General features: G+C 46.2%; 1 protein-coding gene across 2 annotated transcripts in view; it reads left to right on the top strand.

Moving 5' to 3' along the window:
- CLIC5 (chloride intracellular channel 5) overlaps positions 1–17,981 on the top strand; it is a 120,262-nt gene that overhangs the window by 28,556 nt on the left and 73,725 nt on the right. Inside the window, exon 1 of one of the 2 annotated variants that reach the window (XM_054996827.1) lies at positions 12,635–12,985. The exons of the other annotated variant lie outside the window; for it this stretch is intronic. Coding sequence (XP_054852802.1) covers positions 12,920–12,985 — 66 coding nt within the window. The 5' untranslated portion in view covers positions 12,635–12,919. Of the gene's footprint in view, positions 1–12,634; positions 12,986–17,981 lie in introns of those variants that run through there. 2 annotated transcript variants of the gene reach the window in all.

Below are 17,981 nucleotides of genomic sequence, written 5' to 3'. Positions count from 1 at the left end.
GCTGAAAATGGCCTAAAAGGGGACCAACATGGTCAGGATCGGGCTGCTGCTGAACAGGAGAGTGACCCACCATCCATCAGAGGCCCGATCCAGGCCATTTCGGCCCCAATCCAGGATGAAATGGACCCAAAATGGCCAAGAGTCAGGTGGGCAGGGCCACCTGACATGTGACCTCTTTGGGGAACTACCAGAACTGCATTCCTGCGCGTTCCCCCTCGAAATGAGCCCTGGATGCAGGAATAGAGGGAATGCTCATTAAATTTGCAGATGATACTAAATTTGGAGGGGTTGCAAACACAGTAGAAGACAGAGTCAAGATACAAAGTGATCTTGATAGGCTGGAAAACTGGGCTAAAACTAACAAAATGAATTTCAACAGAGAAAAATGTAAAGTTCTGCATTTAGGTAGGAAAAATCAAAAAGCTTAATTATAGAATGGGAGAGACTTGTCTTGGCAGTAGAACATGTGCAAAGGATCTAGGGGTCTTAGTAGATCATACACTGAACATGAGTCAGCAGTGTGATGCGGTGGCTAAAAAGGCAAATATGATCTTAGGCTTTATCAACAGAAGTATAGTGTCCAGATCATGTGAAGTGATGATATCACTTTATTCTGCTCTGGTTAGACCTCGCTTGGAGTACTGTGTTCCATTTTGGACACCACAAATTAAGAAGAATGTTGACAAACTGGAACATGTCCAAAAGTGGGCAACAAAGATGGTGAAGGGTCTGGAGACCAAATCCTATGAGGAAAGGTTGGAAGAGCTGTGTATGTTTAGCCTGGAGAGGAAAGGTCGGGTCAGAGGGTCAGAGCAGAAGCAATGGCTTAAAATTAAAGCAAAAGAGTTTTTGGCTTAACATCAGGAAGAACTTTTTGACAGAGCAGTTCCTTAGTGGAATAGGCTTCCTTGGGAGGTGGTGGGCTCTTCTTCCTTGGAGGTATTTAAGAAAAGGCTAGATAGCCACCTCTTAGCATTGCTGATTCTGTGACTCAGCATGAATGCATGAAGATTGTGAGATGGAGAACATGAAGGGATGAGCCACTGTTAGGCTCTCAGGGCCCTCTATTATATGCCCAGGATAATGACAATCACCATTTGGGGGTCAAGACATTTTTCCCCTCCGGGCTAGATTGGTCATGGATCCTGGAGGGTTTTTTCCTTCCTCTGGGCATACAGCAGGGGTCACTACGGGAGTGAGGAGGGAAGATAGCTGTGAATTTCCTGCATTGCGCATGGGTTGGACTAGATGACCTTTGGGGACACCTTCCAGCTCTATGTTTCTATGTAGTGTACCTACCAGATGACCTCTTTGGTTGATGGAACAGTCAGGAGGACCTCTGCTTGTGATCTTAGGAACATATGGGAGAATTGATCTTTCAGATACTAAGGTCTCAAGCTATGTAGGGTTTTAAAGAACAAAACCAAGACTTTGAATTGGATTTCACTTTATTCATGCCAGTTGGGAGCATTTAAGGGGCAGGAGCATGGGGGGGTGAGACTGGGGTAAACACCATTCCCTCCAGGATTCTGTAGGAGCTTGCCCAATCTCTACGAGTAAAAACCATAGGAGAATTCTCCCCGTCCCGTTTTTGCTCCCATCGCTCCATTGAGCTAGGGCAGGGACTGCCGTGCTGGGGTGGGAGGTAGCTTGGTAACTTTGCATTCAGTAGCTCTGACAGAATCTTATTTCCATTTGTGGAAGAGCGGGGCAGCAATTTAAGATGATTAAAAGCCCTGAAAAGCTCTTGGAAACCTGCAGGTGCCACCTGGAGGTTGGGTAGTTTTACCAGGCCTCCTGCCAGCAAGTCCCATTGCACACCACCACTCCAAGCAGCAGCAGGAGATAAAAAACAAAAAACAGTGATACTGCTGGCATCACTACGTCATTTCTGGGTAAAACCAAGAAGTGGCATAGGGTAACTCTAGGTGTTGCTGGGAAATCTATGGTTTTACCATAGAGTTTCTGGTGATTCTTAGAGCTACCCTTTCCAGGTTTTACCCAGGAGTGACCCAATGTTGGTGACATCACCAATGTCACATGTATGCCCCCTTATCCCTGCCTCCAGCCCTCCTGCCAGTTGCCAGGTTTCGCCTGGCAACCCTAAGTTGACAACCCTAACCCCTTGGATTGTCTGGCTAAATGGCCTTATCAGTGGATTTTATGGCCTTACCAGACTTGTCTTCTTTTTCACAAACGTTAACAGGATTGGAGGGGGAGATGATCTCCACCGTAGTGTCTAGAGATCACCCAGTTATGTCTAGCTCCCAGTAGCCATATACTTTGTGTATGTGTGTGAGAGAAAGGATTTCAGTATGCACTTTGATGCTTTACGCTTGGCCTCACACTCACCTTCTCCGAATCAATCTTTGCTGCAGAATACTGCTTTGATCAGCCCTATGAAACCCGAGCTGGCCTTCAAGACAGGTTCAATAAAGGCTTCTTGCACAGACTCCATTTCTGGAGCTGCCTTCCTGTTTTATTCATGGGCTGACACGATCGTATTGATATTATGAAGCCCTTACAGAACTGAGCCTTATATTCATTTATATTGTATAACTGGATCATGGTATAATTCTAGACCTTTGTAGTATTGGACCAGTAAGAAAACAAATCGGCTATGCTTAGCAGCTTTATTTGTTGCAGTAAGATGAGAATGCGCTTTGTTGTTTTCCTACTAGATTATTCCAGTTATTCAAAAGGAAGAACTGACTACTATAATATATGAGTGACAGATGCTTCATTTTGTAGGTAAGCAATTTGCTGATTGGGTTGTCAACTCCAGCCTTGAAAATTCCTGCAAATTTCAAGATGGGCCTGAGGAAGGGGGAGTTTGGGGTGGGATCTCACCTGGAATCTAAGGAACAGCGTAAAGTTTGCCCTCTGAAGTTCCTATTTTCTCCAGGGGGATTGATCTATGTCGTGTGGAGATCAGATGGAATTCTAGAAGGAATCCAGGCCCCACCTGGAGGTTGGCAACCCTATTTGTTAGGTTTATATGAGAATGTTCTTAGACAGTTCTCAGAACTCCTCAGGCTACCTGTAAAGTATATGGCGCTGAGGAAGAGAGGGTAACATGAGAGTGATGAAGGCAGGCTTAGGACAGAGAGGCTCTCTACGCTAGACGCCTTGGTGCATGTTCGTCAAGTGGTAAGGAGGCACAATGTTAGCTGGGAAGCATAGTTTTAAAAGACGGAGCTGGTGGAGATTGCTTCTCAAAGGATTTGTTAATTTCATCTTTGCCTCCCCAGTCTCTGTCAATTTCACCTCTCCAGTCTCAAACTGTGTGGGATGGCAACCAGAGGGCAGTGAGGAATGGAAATGGGCTGGAATTGCCTTCCAGAGCCAGGCTTGGACCTGGAGAGGTTATGATGGGCTGAGGTTTCCCTTCTGGCATTTCACAGCCCCCTCACACAGCCCCAGTGTATAGCAAAGCCTTTGCCCTGCCGCCGGCTCTGTCTTCCTAAACTACCCTTCCTGGCTAATATTGCATATCCTGACACGTGTTCTTCATGTGTCACATGTCTCGTGTAGAGAGACTCTTAGCAAGTAAAATGGGAACCAGTGTGCTAGAGTAGTTAAGTTCTGTTGCTATCGCAACAGACCCGGTTTCAAATTCTCCTCTGCCATGGAAGCTCACTGGGTGATCTTGGTCCAGTCACTCTCTTTCAGCCTAACCCACCTCAAATGGTTGTTATGAGGGGAAATGGAGGAAAGAAAAAATCTAAGTACAGTGTCTTGAGTTTCTTGGAAGAAGAGTGGGATAGAATCACAGAATCATAGAATCATAGAGTTGGAAGGGGCCATACAGACCATCTAGTCCAACCCCCTGCCCAGTGCAGGATCAGCCTAAAGCATCTCTGACAAGTATTCATCCAGCCTCTTCTTGAAAACTGCCAGTGAGGGGGAGCTCACCACCTCCCTAGGCAGCTGATTCCACTTTTGAACTACTCTGACTGTGAAAAAGTTTTTCCTAATATCCAGCCAGTACCTTTCTGCATGTAATTTAAGCTCGTTGCTTCAGGTCCTACCCTCTGCTGCCAACAGCTCCCTGCCCTCCTCCAAATGACAGCCTTTCAAATATTTAAAGAGAGCAATCATGTCCCCCCTCAACCTCCTTTTCTCCAAACTAAACATTCCCAAGGCCCTCAGCCTTTCCTCGTAGGGCTCAGTCTCCAGACCCCTGATCATCCTCGTCGCTCTCCTCTGCACCCTCTCGATTTTGGCCACATCCTTTTTGAAGTGAGGCCTCCAGAACTGCACACAATACTCCAGGTGTGGCCTGACCAAGGCAGTATAGAGAGGAGCTATGACCTCCTGCGAGTTCGACGCTATGGCCCCTTTGATACAACCCAGGATTGAATTAGCCTTTTTTGCCACCGCATCACACTGACTGCTCATATTCAGTTCACAGTCCACTCTTACCCCAAGATCCCTTTCACATATACTACTGCCCAGAAGTGTATCCCCCATCCAGTATTTGTGCTTCTCATTTTTGTGGCCCAGATGTAATACTGTGCACTTGTCTTTGTTGAATTGCATCCTATTCACAGCTGCCCACTTCTCCAGAGTATTCAGGTCTTGTTGAATTTTAATTCTATCTTCTTGGGTGTTTGCTACCCCTCCCAATTTGGTATCATCAGCAAATTTAATGAGCAGCCCTTCCACTCCTTCATCCAGATCATTGATAAAAATATTGAAAAGTACCGGGCCCAAAACCGAGCCCTGCGGCACCCCACTGGACACCTCCCTCCAATCTGATGAAACGCCGTTGACCACCACTCTTTGAGTGCGGTCCTCCAACCAGTTCCCTATCCACCGAACTGTCCTATAGTCTACTCCACAGTCTTCCAGTTTGCCCATCAGAATGTCATGGGGGACCTTATCAAAAGCTTTACTGAAATCCAGATAAATCACGTCAACAGAGTTCCCCCGATCCAGCAAGCTGGTCACTCGATCAAAGAAGGAAACCAGGTTGGTCTGGCAGGATCTGTTAGGATCTGTCTGGCAGGATCTGTTAGGATAAAAATGTCGATACTAGCCTGCTAGCCATTGGTGGGCTGGAGGGCAATGCCTGCTTGGGTGGGAAATCTCTTGCCCCCAGGCAGCATATGGCACCTCTAGGGTAGCTTCTCCAGCCAGGACCCTCAAAGCCAGTGTGGATGCACCATAGGAGCTTGGCTTGCTTTCAGACATCAGTGGAGGAATGGTCATGGATATCACCTCCTGGGCCTGGGCCAAAGCATTCCCTAGTGTTCTTTAGGGTTGCCAGTTCCAGGTTGGAAAATTCCTGGAGATTTGGGGGGTGAAGCCTGGAGAGGGGAGGGTTTGGGGAGGGAAGGGACCTCAGCAGGGTAGAATACCGTAGAGACTACTCTCCAAAGCCGCCATTTTCTCCAGGGAACTGATCTCTGGGGCTTGGAGTTCAGTTGTATTTCCGGGAGATCTCCAGCCACCCCCTAGAAGCTGGTAACCCTAGTGTTCATGCCTCATGTTGGAAGTGGAAGGCTGTACAATTTTTTTTGCACCAAGACCACCAGTATCCCAGAGCAAGCAACGGAGCTAGTTAGGTGGATGGGTCAGTTTCCTCTCTCCTTTGTTCTGCTGCTGTATATTTGTTTACCCTGAATGTTCTTCCTTCCTTCCTTCCTCTCGCTCTCCTACAACCTCTCAGCATCTCACTCCATCCTCAAACTAGAAAGCTAGCTAGAATGCCTTTTCTGCCTTTCTTGCCCCAGTAGGGATTATGTAACTAGAAATGTCTCCTTCTCTCCCCTCTCTCCCCTCCTCTTCTGTATTTGACCAGTTTGGATCATGCATCTGACGAAGAGAACCTGATTCTCGAAAGCTTATTCTGCAATAAAATTGGTTAGTCTTAAAGGTGCTACTGGACTCTTTTTGATTTTGTAACTAGAAAGTAAACAAAAGGAGAGTATCACGGTAATGTACAAATAAACAAAAACAAACAAGCCGTGAAATCTAACGAATGAGTGTCTCTGTTGTAAATCAATCAAATTAAAGCAACATTATAGTCAAATAAAGCAAGATAAACAGAGAATATATATACACTGTGTAGGTGATTACAGAAGGCAAAGCATCATATATAAATAATTAAAATCTAATTCAACAGGATTTCCTATACAGTATTAAAGTGCTATGTGCCTGGTCAATTCTGACTATAATGTTGCTTTAATTTGATTGATTTACAATAGAGACGCTCATTAGTTAGATTTGTTTTGTTTACCAGTAGGGATTACTTCAACGATAAACCTTTCAACAACGTTTCTTTCTTAAAGCAACAAGCCTCGTGTGGACTTTATTCATAAAGCAGCTTCCCAGTTTCACTGAGCAAAACTAGTTCTAGCCCAACACTCAGAAGGTGGTGACAATATACCTTGAGCTGGCCCTGGGCCCACCTAACAATGGCTTGTAAAGCAAACACGTATTTTTTAAAAATAGTAGTGGGTAAATTTGCAACAGATGACTTCCTCGCATTTACCTAGTTTTGCCGATCCTATATTTAGAAAGGAAACTGCTGTGGCCTCACGGGACTGATACGTTCATACAGTACCAACTCAGGGCCTTTGTTTCCTAGGTGATGCTACAATACAAATAATAATTTGTTACCTATTTAAATCATGCGTTCTTTTAAGCCCTAACCATTTGGTAAAGAAATTTTTCTGTGCTTATTCCTGTAATATTTGTTGTTGTTGTTGTTGCTTTGTCTGAGACCACATACTTAACAAATGAATATTTCAGTTTGTGAAAGAGTTTAGGAGGCATTTAACTATGCTGTGTTGTGAATATATTTATTGAAGATGATGTAAGTAGATGAACATGGATTTTTGTATTTATTTATTATTACATTATTGATTGGATACAATGTTATTGTATTAATACTATGTTGTAGGCAGTAAATGAAAGGCTTGATAAAGCAAGACAACGCGAAACGGGCTGTTATAACCAGGGCTTTTTTTCAGCAGGAACGCGGGGGAACGGAGTTCCGGAACCTCTTGAAAATGGTCACATGGCTGGTGGCCCCGCCCCCTGATCTCCAGACAGAGGGGAGTTGAGATTGCCCTCCACGCCGCTCGGCAGCGCGGAGGGCCATCTCAACTCCCCTCTGTCTGGAGATCAGGGGGCGGGGCCACCAGCCATGTGACCATTTTCTCTGAGGGCAACCCACTGAGTTCCACCACCTCTTTTCCCAGAAAAAAAGCCCTGGTTATAATTGCTGGCGCATCCGTTGCCAACAACCCGGGAGACCTCTGTTCCATCTCTTGGCTCCCGTGGTGTCTGGCTTTTGCCTGCAAAAGGAAGAAACAACAGATTAAACACTGGACTTTTTGACATATGTAATTACCTGATCAGATATTGTAATTGTAAGAATTGTCAAGCATTGGTTTTGTATTTTTGTAAATTATTATGGAGTAGAATGAAATCGATAATCTCTCTCTAAATTGTTGCACTAATAGCACTTGGACTTTCATTCATAAAATTTATAAAATTAAAATTATTTCTGTATTCGGTCTCCTTGGACCTTGGGATCCTTCTATAGTATATAAGTACAGTACAAAAGGACAAGTTGACCACGCTGTTACATGCACATCCCAGCCAATTCCACATGGAGATTTTTGCCCTGTATGTGTCAGTTCCTGGCAGGTAGATCCCTCAGCCCCTCTCCAGTGAACACGCATTGATTCCAGTAGAAAAGCTTTTATTAGGATCTTTACAGTTCAGGTCTGAACTTCATCACGGAGCTTGGTAGAAGTGACAAAACAAAACAAAAAGTCTATGTTATACTTGAGTTTCCCGCGCTCCACCAACTGTTCAGTTTTTGGCGCGCAAGATTACACGGGTCCTGTGAGAACCCTTTATAGTTATGGCTAAACAGTGAGTACACAATAATAGGTTCCCAGGGTATGGGCAAAGTAGCAGAAGCAGGCGTCTGGGATCTCCAAGGTCGTCTCTAGCTTGGAGATGCATAGCTCTGTGAGATAACATGACAGGGCACTCCTGGCTAGAGGGCCTGGAGAAATAAGAGTTATAATATGGAAAGAACATGGCTAAGGAGAGAATACATCGGGTTAGCATTAAACATTCAATATACTGTGGCATCAGTGACATTGCAGACAAACCATGGCATGGCTGTACACAGACACGACAGTATGGCCAGCCCTCACTTTGTGGGGGAGCCTCCGCATGACGTCACGCTTATTCCAGAAACAATTCATGGGGCTTCTATAGTCTGCCCCTTTGAAAAGTGTGGGAAAAGGGGGGCTGCCCAAAAGCATCAGTGTGAGCACTTTTCCTGTGGCTAATCTGAGGAATGGGCAGAGTTAAGCTTTGCCATCGAAATGGCATGCTAGGACCTGTGCTCCCCCTTTTACGCCCCATGATGGGATATTTTTCTTCTCAGCTGTGCCATGCTTCACCTTTTCATTGTGGTTCAGCTGTGATGGGGAAAGGGAGGTATCAAGTGCAGGGGCGTGTGAGATTGTAGCGGTCTTGGAACTAATGTACCAATACAACGGAATGAAAGTGGAATGAAAGGGAAAGCAGCGAGGGGTGTGAGAAGAAGAGGGCTTGTGGATCCACAGGACTCCACCCTGCTTCTGCTGCTTCCATAGCGGGGACAACTTTTCCTGTCCCTGCATAGAAGCAGCCCAGGAGAAGTTATCTTGTGATACTGGTTGGCTGTGTTCAGCTCTTTCCTTCCCTTTCCCATCCCGTCCCGTCCCATCACTTCTTTTCTTTGCCCTTGTGAACATTGGGAGTTGGAGTTTGGTCAGCACATTTTTGACATTGTTGATAGACTTTTTCATTGTGAAGCCCCTGGTTTATGAGTATAAAGGCTAGAGATCTCAGGTCTCCCAATGAGAGCAGGGAATCCCCCACTCCCATCCTCTTTCCCCCCACCGCACTCACCTGGTCAGCAGAGTGGGAAGGTGGGGGAACAAACTTTCTGGGCGTGCTCCGGGGGCAGCATGACAATGTCACTCCCGGAAGTGACGTCATCACACAAGGCCGGAGGCACTCCTGCAATTCGCAATGGCCTCATTTGGGCACCAAACTGGCCAAACAAAGGTGAGTTCTGCCCCCCCTTCCAGCAAGAGGGTAAGGGGACCTGGAAACCCTAATAAAGGCTCTGAGTCTGGGTGGCTTTTTTTAAATAACTGGGGACCACTTACGAAGTGCCCGGTGAGCGAAAAGAGCCTTTTGAATTTGAATGGTTGGAAACACTCAGGGTATCATTTTGATTTTCTCTAGACTTTTGTGCTGCTGAGGTAACTTATTTGTTAATGTATTATTCCTTGCTGCTGATTGACTTGTGTGCTGAATGAAAAGTTGGACTCCTTGAACCCTTCCTTACAGGGCTACTGTTGGGGCTGTGTTAGAGAAGTGACTTGAAGAAATATGCCAGAAGAGCAGGGCTTTTTTTCAGCGGGAATGCAGTGGAACGGAGTTCCGGAACCCTTTGAAAATGGTCACATGGTGGGTGGCCCCGCCCCCTGATCTCCAGCCAGAGGGGAGTTTAGATTATCCTCCGTGCCACTGGCACAGAAGGCAATCTAAACTCTCCTCTGTCTGGAGATCAGGAGGCGGGGCCACCCGCCATGTGACCATTTTCTCCGAGGGCAACCCACTGAGTTCCACCACCTCTTTTCCCAGAAAAAAAGCCCTGCAGAAGAAGAAATTCAAGTTCCTACTGTAGGTAGCCATTACACATTACAGTGTACACGGGAAGGGGTCCCCACCGTATGTAACAACAACAACAACAACAACCCTGTGCTTCTATATACAGCTCTTCTGGGCAGATTAGTGCCCCACTCAGAGCGGCGAACGAAGTCAGTATTGTATTGTAATTATTGTGTTGTTATTATTAATTCAGCCATGGAGCTGGGGATGGAAGGATGTGAACTGAAGGTTCTTGTCAATCTGGACTGTAACCATAGCGACATAGCGAAAGGGCTTCGGCCTGCTGTCCTGCACCATTTCCTTGGGGGAGGGGCGCTGGGGAAGCCCACATGTTCCCTGGGATACAAGTGGCTCAGTTCAGATGCCATGTGATGCAGTTCTTTAATCTAACCAGCTGTGGGTAATTTGTGAACCCAGGAATTACCCATCGAGAAAGAGATACTGAAATAAACCATTATCAATCATCGTACCCCAAAATACGCAGGAAGTATGGTTGCCAGCCTCCACATAGGGACTGGAGATTTCCTGGAATTACAACTCATCTCCAGAGCAGTTCCCACAAAGAAAAGGCCAGCTTTGGAGTGTGGACTTTTCAGCATTATACCTTGGCTGAAGTCTCCCCCTACTGGGGAGACCTTTCCTCCAATCCTTCTTTGAGGGCCAGGCAGCCCGATGACGAGAAGGGCAGTGCTCTGTCCAGCTGAGCTGTGCGCAGCGTGGGGATGGCGATACCCCATCCTCACTGAGTCATGGCGGAGTGGGCCTGGCTGGGGAGGCAGCAGGGATTTTCCTCCCTCCCTCCCTCTTTTTTGGAGGGGGGCAGGCCAGGAGTAGGGCTTGGCCAGGAGGCGGGGACTTTTTCCCGTGCAATTTTCTCCTCCCAGTACACACCTGCTTCAACAGTTGCTGATTTCACTGCTTTCACCCTGGCCAGGCATTTCTGTAGTTGGGGAGAGTGTGAAGGCATTGCTGGGGAACACACCAGGATTCAGCCAGCATGCCTCCCGGGTGCGCTCCCGGAGTGACGTGATGACGTCACTTCCTGGGAGTGATGTGATGATGGGACATCATTGGCCAGGCCTGGGAGCATACATTTCCAATGGGCAGAGAAGACAGAAAATTTAGAACAGTGTTTTGTATTCTATGTCCTAGAGTAGGGCTGGTCAACTTTTGTACTCTTGGAGCCTCTCTGTTCTCCTGCCAGCAGCCTGGAAGCATAATTTGCACTTTAAACAGATCGTTTTACAGTTATTTATTTATTTAGATATGAGGGATGCCATTCCCCTTCTGGGGGTGGGGGATCCTCTGCTCCCACCCTCCACCCCCGCCTCACCTGGCTGGCAGAGGAAGAAAAGATGGGGGAACGCTGCCCCGGGCACATTCCTGGGGCGGCGAGACAAGGTCACCTCTGGGAGTGATGCCATCAAGCCACCCCTGAGAGCACTGCTGCACAATGATATCACTTCCTGGAGCAGCACCCAGGAATGCCGAACATGTAAGTGGTGGGTCCTCTCAGCAGAAGGGTAGGGGGGCTTGGCATCCCTAGGGAGCGCATGTGTGCTTTGTGCACATGCAAGAAGCAAAGAGAAGATTAGTGTTATCCCCACCCCACCAGGAGGGTAAGGGGACCTGGCAACCTTATCATGAACCCAGTTCAATGCTTTTGGATCCTGGTTTTATGGATCCTGACTAACTGTGGTTTAGTGGCTTGGTGAGACAATCACAGTAACCACGGTTAGTCGCTGTAGTTTGACTTGATGTCTGAATTGAGCTCATATATTTATCTGCCTGCTAATACAGAGATTGCACAGTGGAAAATCAGATTGAAATGTGAGCCATTATTAATCACAATACCCTCACATGTGTGGGAATGAGTGTGATAGATTCCCTGCCACTGAAGTTATGAAGAGACACTTTAATCTGTCTTAGAAATTATTTATGTGAACTGGCGTGAACAAAATGCTAAGGACTGTGTTGCTCCCAGATTCTTAATAGCTATTTTATCGCTGTGCCTGAATCTTACAGGCCCTGCTTGGTGTTCATATATTCTCAGCAGCCAAGTCAGTATGATACTCCGTGCATGCATGTTTCCCAAATCTTCTGTTTCTTCCTGCTGCTTTTTCTTTTCATACTTAATTGTTGTTGTATTTTATTTTACTTCATTTATACCCTTCCTTTCTCCCCAGTCAGGACCCAAAGTGGCTTACATAATTCTCCTCTCTTCCATTTTGTCCTCACAACAACCCAGTGAGGTAGGCTAGGCTGAGAGTATGTGGCTGACTGAGGGCTTTTTTTCAGCTGGAACGCGGTGGAACGGAGTTCTGGAACCTCTTGAAAATGGTCACATGGCTGGTGGCCCCGCCCCCTGATCTCCAGACAGAGGGGAGTTGAGATTGCCCTCCACGCTGCTCCAGCGGCGCGGAGGGCAATCTCAACTCCCCTCTGTCTGGAGATCAGGGGGCGGAGCCACCAGCCATGTGACCATTTTCTCCCAGGGCAACCCACTGAGTTCCACCACCTCTTTTCCCAGAAAAAAGCGCTGCTCTTTACTATTATGCAGCTACAGACCAACACGGCTAACTCCTCTGGATCAGGTGAGGTCAGAGGCCGTTTCGCTTTCTGGGTGGACAAATGTGAACCTTTTCCCACCTGATACGCAGCCAGCAGCATTCTGTGCGCTTCTGAGTGTGCGATGAAGGTTCCAGAGAAAGCTCTTTCCGCTGTTTGGCAAGAGCTCTGAAAGGAAGGGTGCAGAAGCGGGAAAGAAAGATTGCCCTGTGAGGTGAAAAAGAAACCAGAGGCTGTTCCTCTAGCCTGGGTACCAATAAGCTATCTCCTCCCCTGTGAGTTAACCCCACCTTCCTCTCTTCCACCGGGCTATTTTGGGCTGGCAGCGTGAGCCAGAACTCTGACAGCCGAGCGCTCTGAAACACAACACACCACCAGCCACACTTGTTGCTCCTTCGAACTGTTTGGAACAGTTTCTCCTGCTTTGTCCCTTTTTTCTTTTCATCCTCCATCCTCTCTGCTGATTTCTTATAAGTAGGAGATTTATTTATTTTTCCTCCAACAAAAGCAGCAAAGGGATGGTTTAGGGAAGGGGAATAAAAGCTTTGGGGGCACCCTCTATGAAAGGAGGCATTGCTGTTGTTGAACCGGGACTTTTTTTGTTGCTTCGTGGTGCGAGGAGAACACCTCCTAGTTTGTGGGGGGGTCAACAATGACAGACGCGTCTCCTGCTAATGGAGAAGAAGAAAAGGATCCTGACATTGAGCTCTTTGTCAAGGTAAGTGAGAGGCGGAAGGACCTCAACTCCCTCCTCATCTGGGCTCGTAGTGAATGCGCCAAACTCTTTCTCTGCCTAGCTCCGTTTGACAGCTCTGTATTCTTCGTGCAAGCCTTTCCACTCCTGTGCCACGGCTGCTCCTAGGAATAGGATCTGAGCATGATGTGATAGCATTGCCAATTAGGGAAGTGTTCTCTTTCATGTGCTTGTGTTCCTTAAGCCTTTGTTGCCTTGCAATGTCATGCGCCACTTTCCTCTCTCAGTCCCATACTGAGGAGAGTATGCCAATCTCCGAGAAGATCGAGAAAGGCTGTCTAAGGGGGTGGGTTGCACCCCCGAGCATGCATGTCGCTTGATGGATTTGCTGTATGCTTGATGGCTGGCACCAGAGCGTATAAGCTGGCTCCCCTGCAAAGCACTGGGTTGGATTCCTGAATGCGTTCCACAAATGGAGACATTTCACCCCGTCACGGGGATCCTTCTTCTGACACAAGAGAACTTGCACTGGGGGAAGTGACGCTGTTAGTGGAATGGACTGTTGGGATTCAACCAGTTGTGTCTGGGGTGCTGTGAGAAACAATACGGTGTATCTGTTTTGGTCCGTTCACACCTGTGACGGTCATTGAAGGACGGAACGTTCATCTGTGAATTAGCTTGTAGATGGGTGAAGAGCTAGAGAATCCCAAAGCACTTCTGTACTGTAAGATTTCTCTGTGTGATGCTGAGAATAGAAATTTGCTCCCTCCCAATATAAAGCCAGGCAAGCGACATTTCAAGGCACATATATTTGTACAAGGCCCCTACTCTTGAAATGGGAAGGAAATCTGCTGCTCTGTAGCATCCAGGATTCAACCCAAATGCTATTTGGTCAGCAGCAGACAGACACAAGATATGTTCAGGTGACCATTTCGCCACGGCACAACTGCAGAAACTGTTGCCCGAGATGCTGACTCAAGACGAGTTCAGATGCTTGCCTCTGATCATTTTGAGTGCTACTACATTACCTAACGTAGTTAAAATCCAAATATGAGTTTTATGTTTCTGGAGTATCCCACCATTACCTGTAAAAAAGAATATTTTGTTGTGCAACGGAGCTGCCGCCTGCAGACAGGCATCTTTGCGCAACAGCATCTTGCTTTGGAACAGCCAAAAATAAGGGAAAGAAATCTCTGCCACCTTCAAGAGTTCCATTGCACTGTAAAGGAAGAAAGCCTTTTCCCTTCCATTCTCTCACCTGCTCCCACTACCCTGTCTTTTCAGCTCCTTGAAGTTGTTTCAGTGTCTAGGGACATAAGACTACAAATCAGGAAGAGTGCACTAATCCTGTGAAAAGCGCATTCCCGTCACTACGGAGGCTCACATTTTTTAAAATGCTACTTTTCCAATTTGAGTTATAAGTTATAACACCAATCAACAAAATACTTTTGCCTGGAAAGAGAGAGCTCAAGGTATTTTAGTTTCTGAGGCTAAAAATCCCATCATGGTAAGCAGGGCTTTTTTCCTGGGAAAAGAGGTGGTGGAACTCAGTGGGTTGCCCTAGGAGAAAATAGTCACATGGCTGGTGGCCCCGCCCCCTGATCTCCAGACAGAGGGGAGTTTAGATGGCCCTCCGCACTGCTGAGTGGCGCAGAGGGCAATCTCAACTCCTCTCTGTCTGGAGAACAGGGTGCGGGGTCACCGGCCATGTGACCATTTTCAAGAGGTTCTGGAACTCCATTCCACCGTGTTCCTGCTGAAAAAAAGCCCTGATGTTAAGTAAGATAATGAAGAAATGACCATTTTCTGTTCCTTATTTTCTACCCTCCCCCAAATCTACCACCTGACATGAGTTGCATCAGTCTAGTAAACAACAGCACCTATGTGATAGATCAAGATGAGTAGCTGTGTTAATCCGTCTGTAGCAGTAGAAAAGAGCAAGAGTTCAGTAGCACCTATAAGGCTAACCGAATTTGTGGTAGGGTATGAGCTTTTGTGAGACACAGCTCACTTCTTCAGATATCTGAAGTATCTAAAGAGGTGAGCTGTGACTCACAAAAGCTCATATCCTACAGCAAATTTTGTTAGCGAGTGATTCTGCACACGTTGGATGATGCACTTCCAATCCTCTTTATAGATCATTTGGAACGGATTTTTTTGTGTGTGGAACAAAAAATCCACCTCAAACGATTGATAAAGTGCATTGAAAGTGCATTATCCAATGTGTGCAGAATCAGCCAGTCTTATACGTGCTACTGGACTCTTGCTGTTTTCTACAGCACCTATGTGAGGTGTTGGATCAACTGGTGTCGTTTAACACACCCTGTTTGTGGGCAAGTGAACATTAAAGGATCAGGAGCAAGCTTCTGGGAATTTTCTCACTAAGGCCAAGACCTAAACACACATACATCATTCAGAAGTGATAACTACTTCTCATTAAGTTCTGTGTGTGGGCTGGGTTCCTTTGCAATGCAGGTGGTGGTTGAGGGGGTAGGTTTCATTTGACTGAGTGTCCCTCCACGCACATAGAAAACAAGCATGTTCAGGAAACAGCTGGCCTAATAGTCACCTTCCTGACATTTGACTTTCACTGTGCAGAGATTTATTTTTTTTTAACATGTAAGAACATTCAGTCATTTTAGCCTGAACCTTCAATCTGAAGTGGTACGGCCCTGGCTCTGTTTTATGACCTCAGTGAGAGACCTGTTTCAGAGCAAGCTCTAGAACAGATGAAAAGAAGGGTATCCCCCCACCCCCGTGGTATACAATAAATCGGGGGTGAACTGAAAAACAAGAAATAATAGCTGATAACACCAAAACGTTCAAAGACTCATAACTTACCTCAGATCCAAGAAGACACTATAAACTGGAAAAGATTCCTATCTTGTAGTAGGAGAGAAGAAAAAACAGTTATTCTGTACTTTTCATGTTTCTTTAACCAGTTGAGATTGTGACTGTCGTGTGATTATATTGACTACATGTATTGATATTTTATATCTTGGCCATCAAAACTCATATTATTTATTCATTATCCATGTATTGTCTGTAGTATTTGATATTTATGAAGTAGATTGATTGTACTTGTAGCACCTGAGCACATTTGCACTTTTTGCACTGTTTGAAATAATTTATATTTATATTTGAGATTGTGATTTATTGTATACCATGGGGGGGGGATACCTTTCTTTTCATCTATTCAGTTTCCGTGGTAGCTTCTGATTGGTGGTTCTGAGCAAGCTCTGCCAGTCCGACTGGCATAAAGGGGGCAGGACATGTTTCCTGGTCAGGGGGCATAGCTTGGACACACACTTGGCCCTTGATGCCCCTCTTGTTAGAAATTAACCCCAGGTTCTGTTTCATTACAACTGTTTGGAGCAGTGTATATGAATACTTCCGAAGGCAGGGCTTTTTTCTGGGAAAAGAGGTGGTGGAACTCAGTGGGTTGCCCTTGGAGAAAATGGTCACATGGCTGGTGGCCCCGCCCCCTGATCTCCAGACAGAGGGGAGTTGAGATTGCCCTCTGCACCATGCGGTGCGGAGGGCAATCTGAACTCCCCTCTGTCTGGAGATCAGGGGGCGGGGCCACCAGCCATGTGACCATTTTCAAGAGGTTCCGGAACTCCGTTCCACCGCGTTCCAGCTGAAAAAAAGCCCTGCCCAAAGGGATGATCTCACAGGCAGTGTTGTCACTTCGGACCTCAAAGCTGAGACTTATGCAGCAGCAGCAGCTACCGGATTTAGAATTTCCGCTCTTTCAGGCAAGGTGTAAAGTCTTTCTTCTTCCATTCCACACATGTTATTCTTTGGGGCAAGGAAAACTTAAGAGGGTGGAAGAGTCATAGCTTTTCCCCAAAGGATCTTGGGAGGTACAGTTCTCAGCTGGAAATCTCTCATCCCCTTCACAGGATTACAGTTCCATGAGGAGAGGAGGAAAGTTAGAACCATTACAATCTATAAAGTATATTTGTATATACACCTGAAGAGCCAGAGGGAGTATACAAATACACAAAGCTTTCATGCTGATCTGTTCTCTGAATTTGCTTTGTCTCTCGCTTACCAGAGAAGCTTGAATCCAGCTTCTACTCGATGCAGATTTTTTCACCAGCCTCAGGAGAATTACTCTGTGACAGTTTACCATGACGAAAACAGAAAGCAGTTACTCATGGTGTCTTCTCTGGCATATCTTTTGAATAGAGAAGTCGGCCAATCTTGGCGTGAAGGGGGTTGGGAGTTGGTATTTCATGTCAGTTAGCAGATATTTGAGAATTTCCATTAGTAATATATTACATTTCATGGAAACCATAAGGTGAGGAATAGCTGTTTTACTGCATTGTTCATTTTAAGAATTATATGTCATAATAACAGTGCTAGATATATTTTATTATTTTCAAACTCATTGGACCCATCATGTGATTCCTAAAGGACCCTATTGTTTGGAGAGTGCTTATTTTGGTGTGTTTCCTTAATTCTTTCCTCAATCTTTTTGAGCCTGTGGGTACTTTTTAAATTTTGTGAAGGGATGGAGAGCATCGTGCAAAATGGCCTCTGCAGGAGGCGGAGCCAAACACAATACCTCCCTCCTTACTTTGTGAAAGAATCGCAGAAGGGGAATAAAAAGAAATGAAGGAGAGCCGTGGGGAATAGAAAGAGTAGGGAGAATAACAACAACAACAACAACAACAACAACAACATTCAATTTAATTCCCACTCAGAGCAGTTTACAAAATGTGTTATTATTATCCCCACAACAATCACCCTGTGAGGTGGGTGGAGCTGAGAGAGCTCAGAGAAGTTGTGACTTCCCAAGGTCACTCAGCTGGCTTCAAGTGGAGGAGAGGGGAATCAAACCCGGTTCTCCAGATTAAAGTCCTGCCGCTCTTAACCACTACACCAAACTGAAGGGGGAGTGGAACCACAAGCCCGGGTTTTTACTAGTCCTTCTGATCCTTCGGTTGGCTGTGGGTGCTATTGCAGCTATGGAAAACTTGCATTTGAATGAGGGCAGCCGATAACAAGCCTT

This window comes from Eublepharis macularius, chromosome 1 (genome assembly GCF_028583425.1).
Source record: "Eublepharis macularius isolate TG4126 chromosome 1, MPM_Emac_v1.0, whole genome shotgun sequence".
In the NCBI taxonomy this organism is placed as follows: domain Eukaryota; kingdom Metazoa; phylum Chordata; class Lepidosauria; order Squamata; family Eublepharidae; genus Eublepharis; species Eublepharis macularius.
This window is presented reverse-complemented; position numbering and strand designations above follow the sequence as displayed.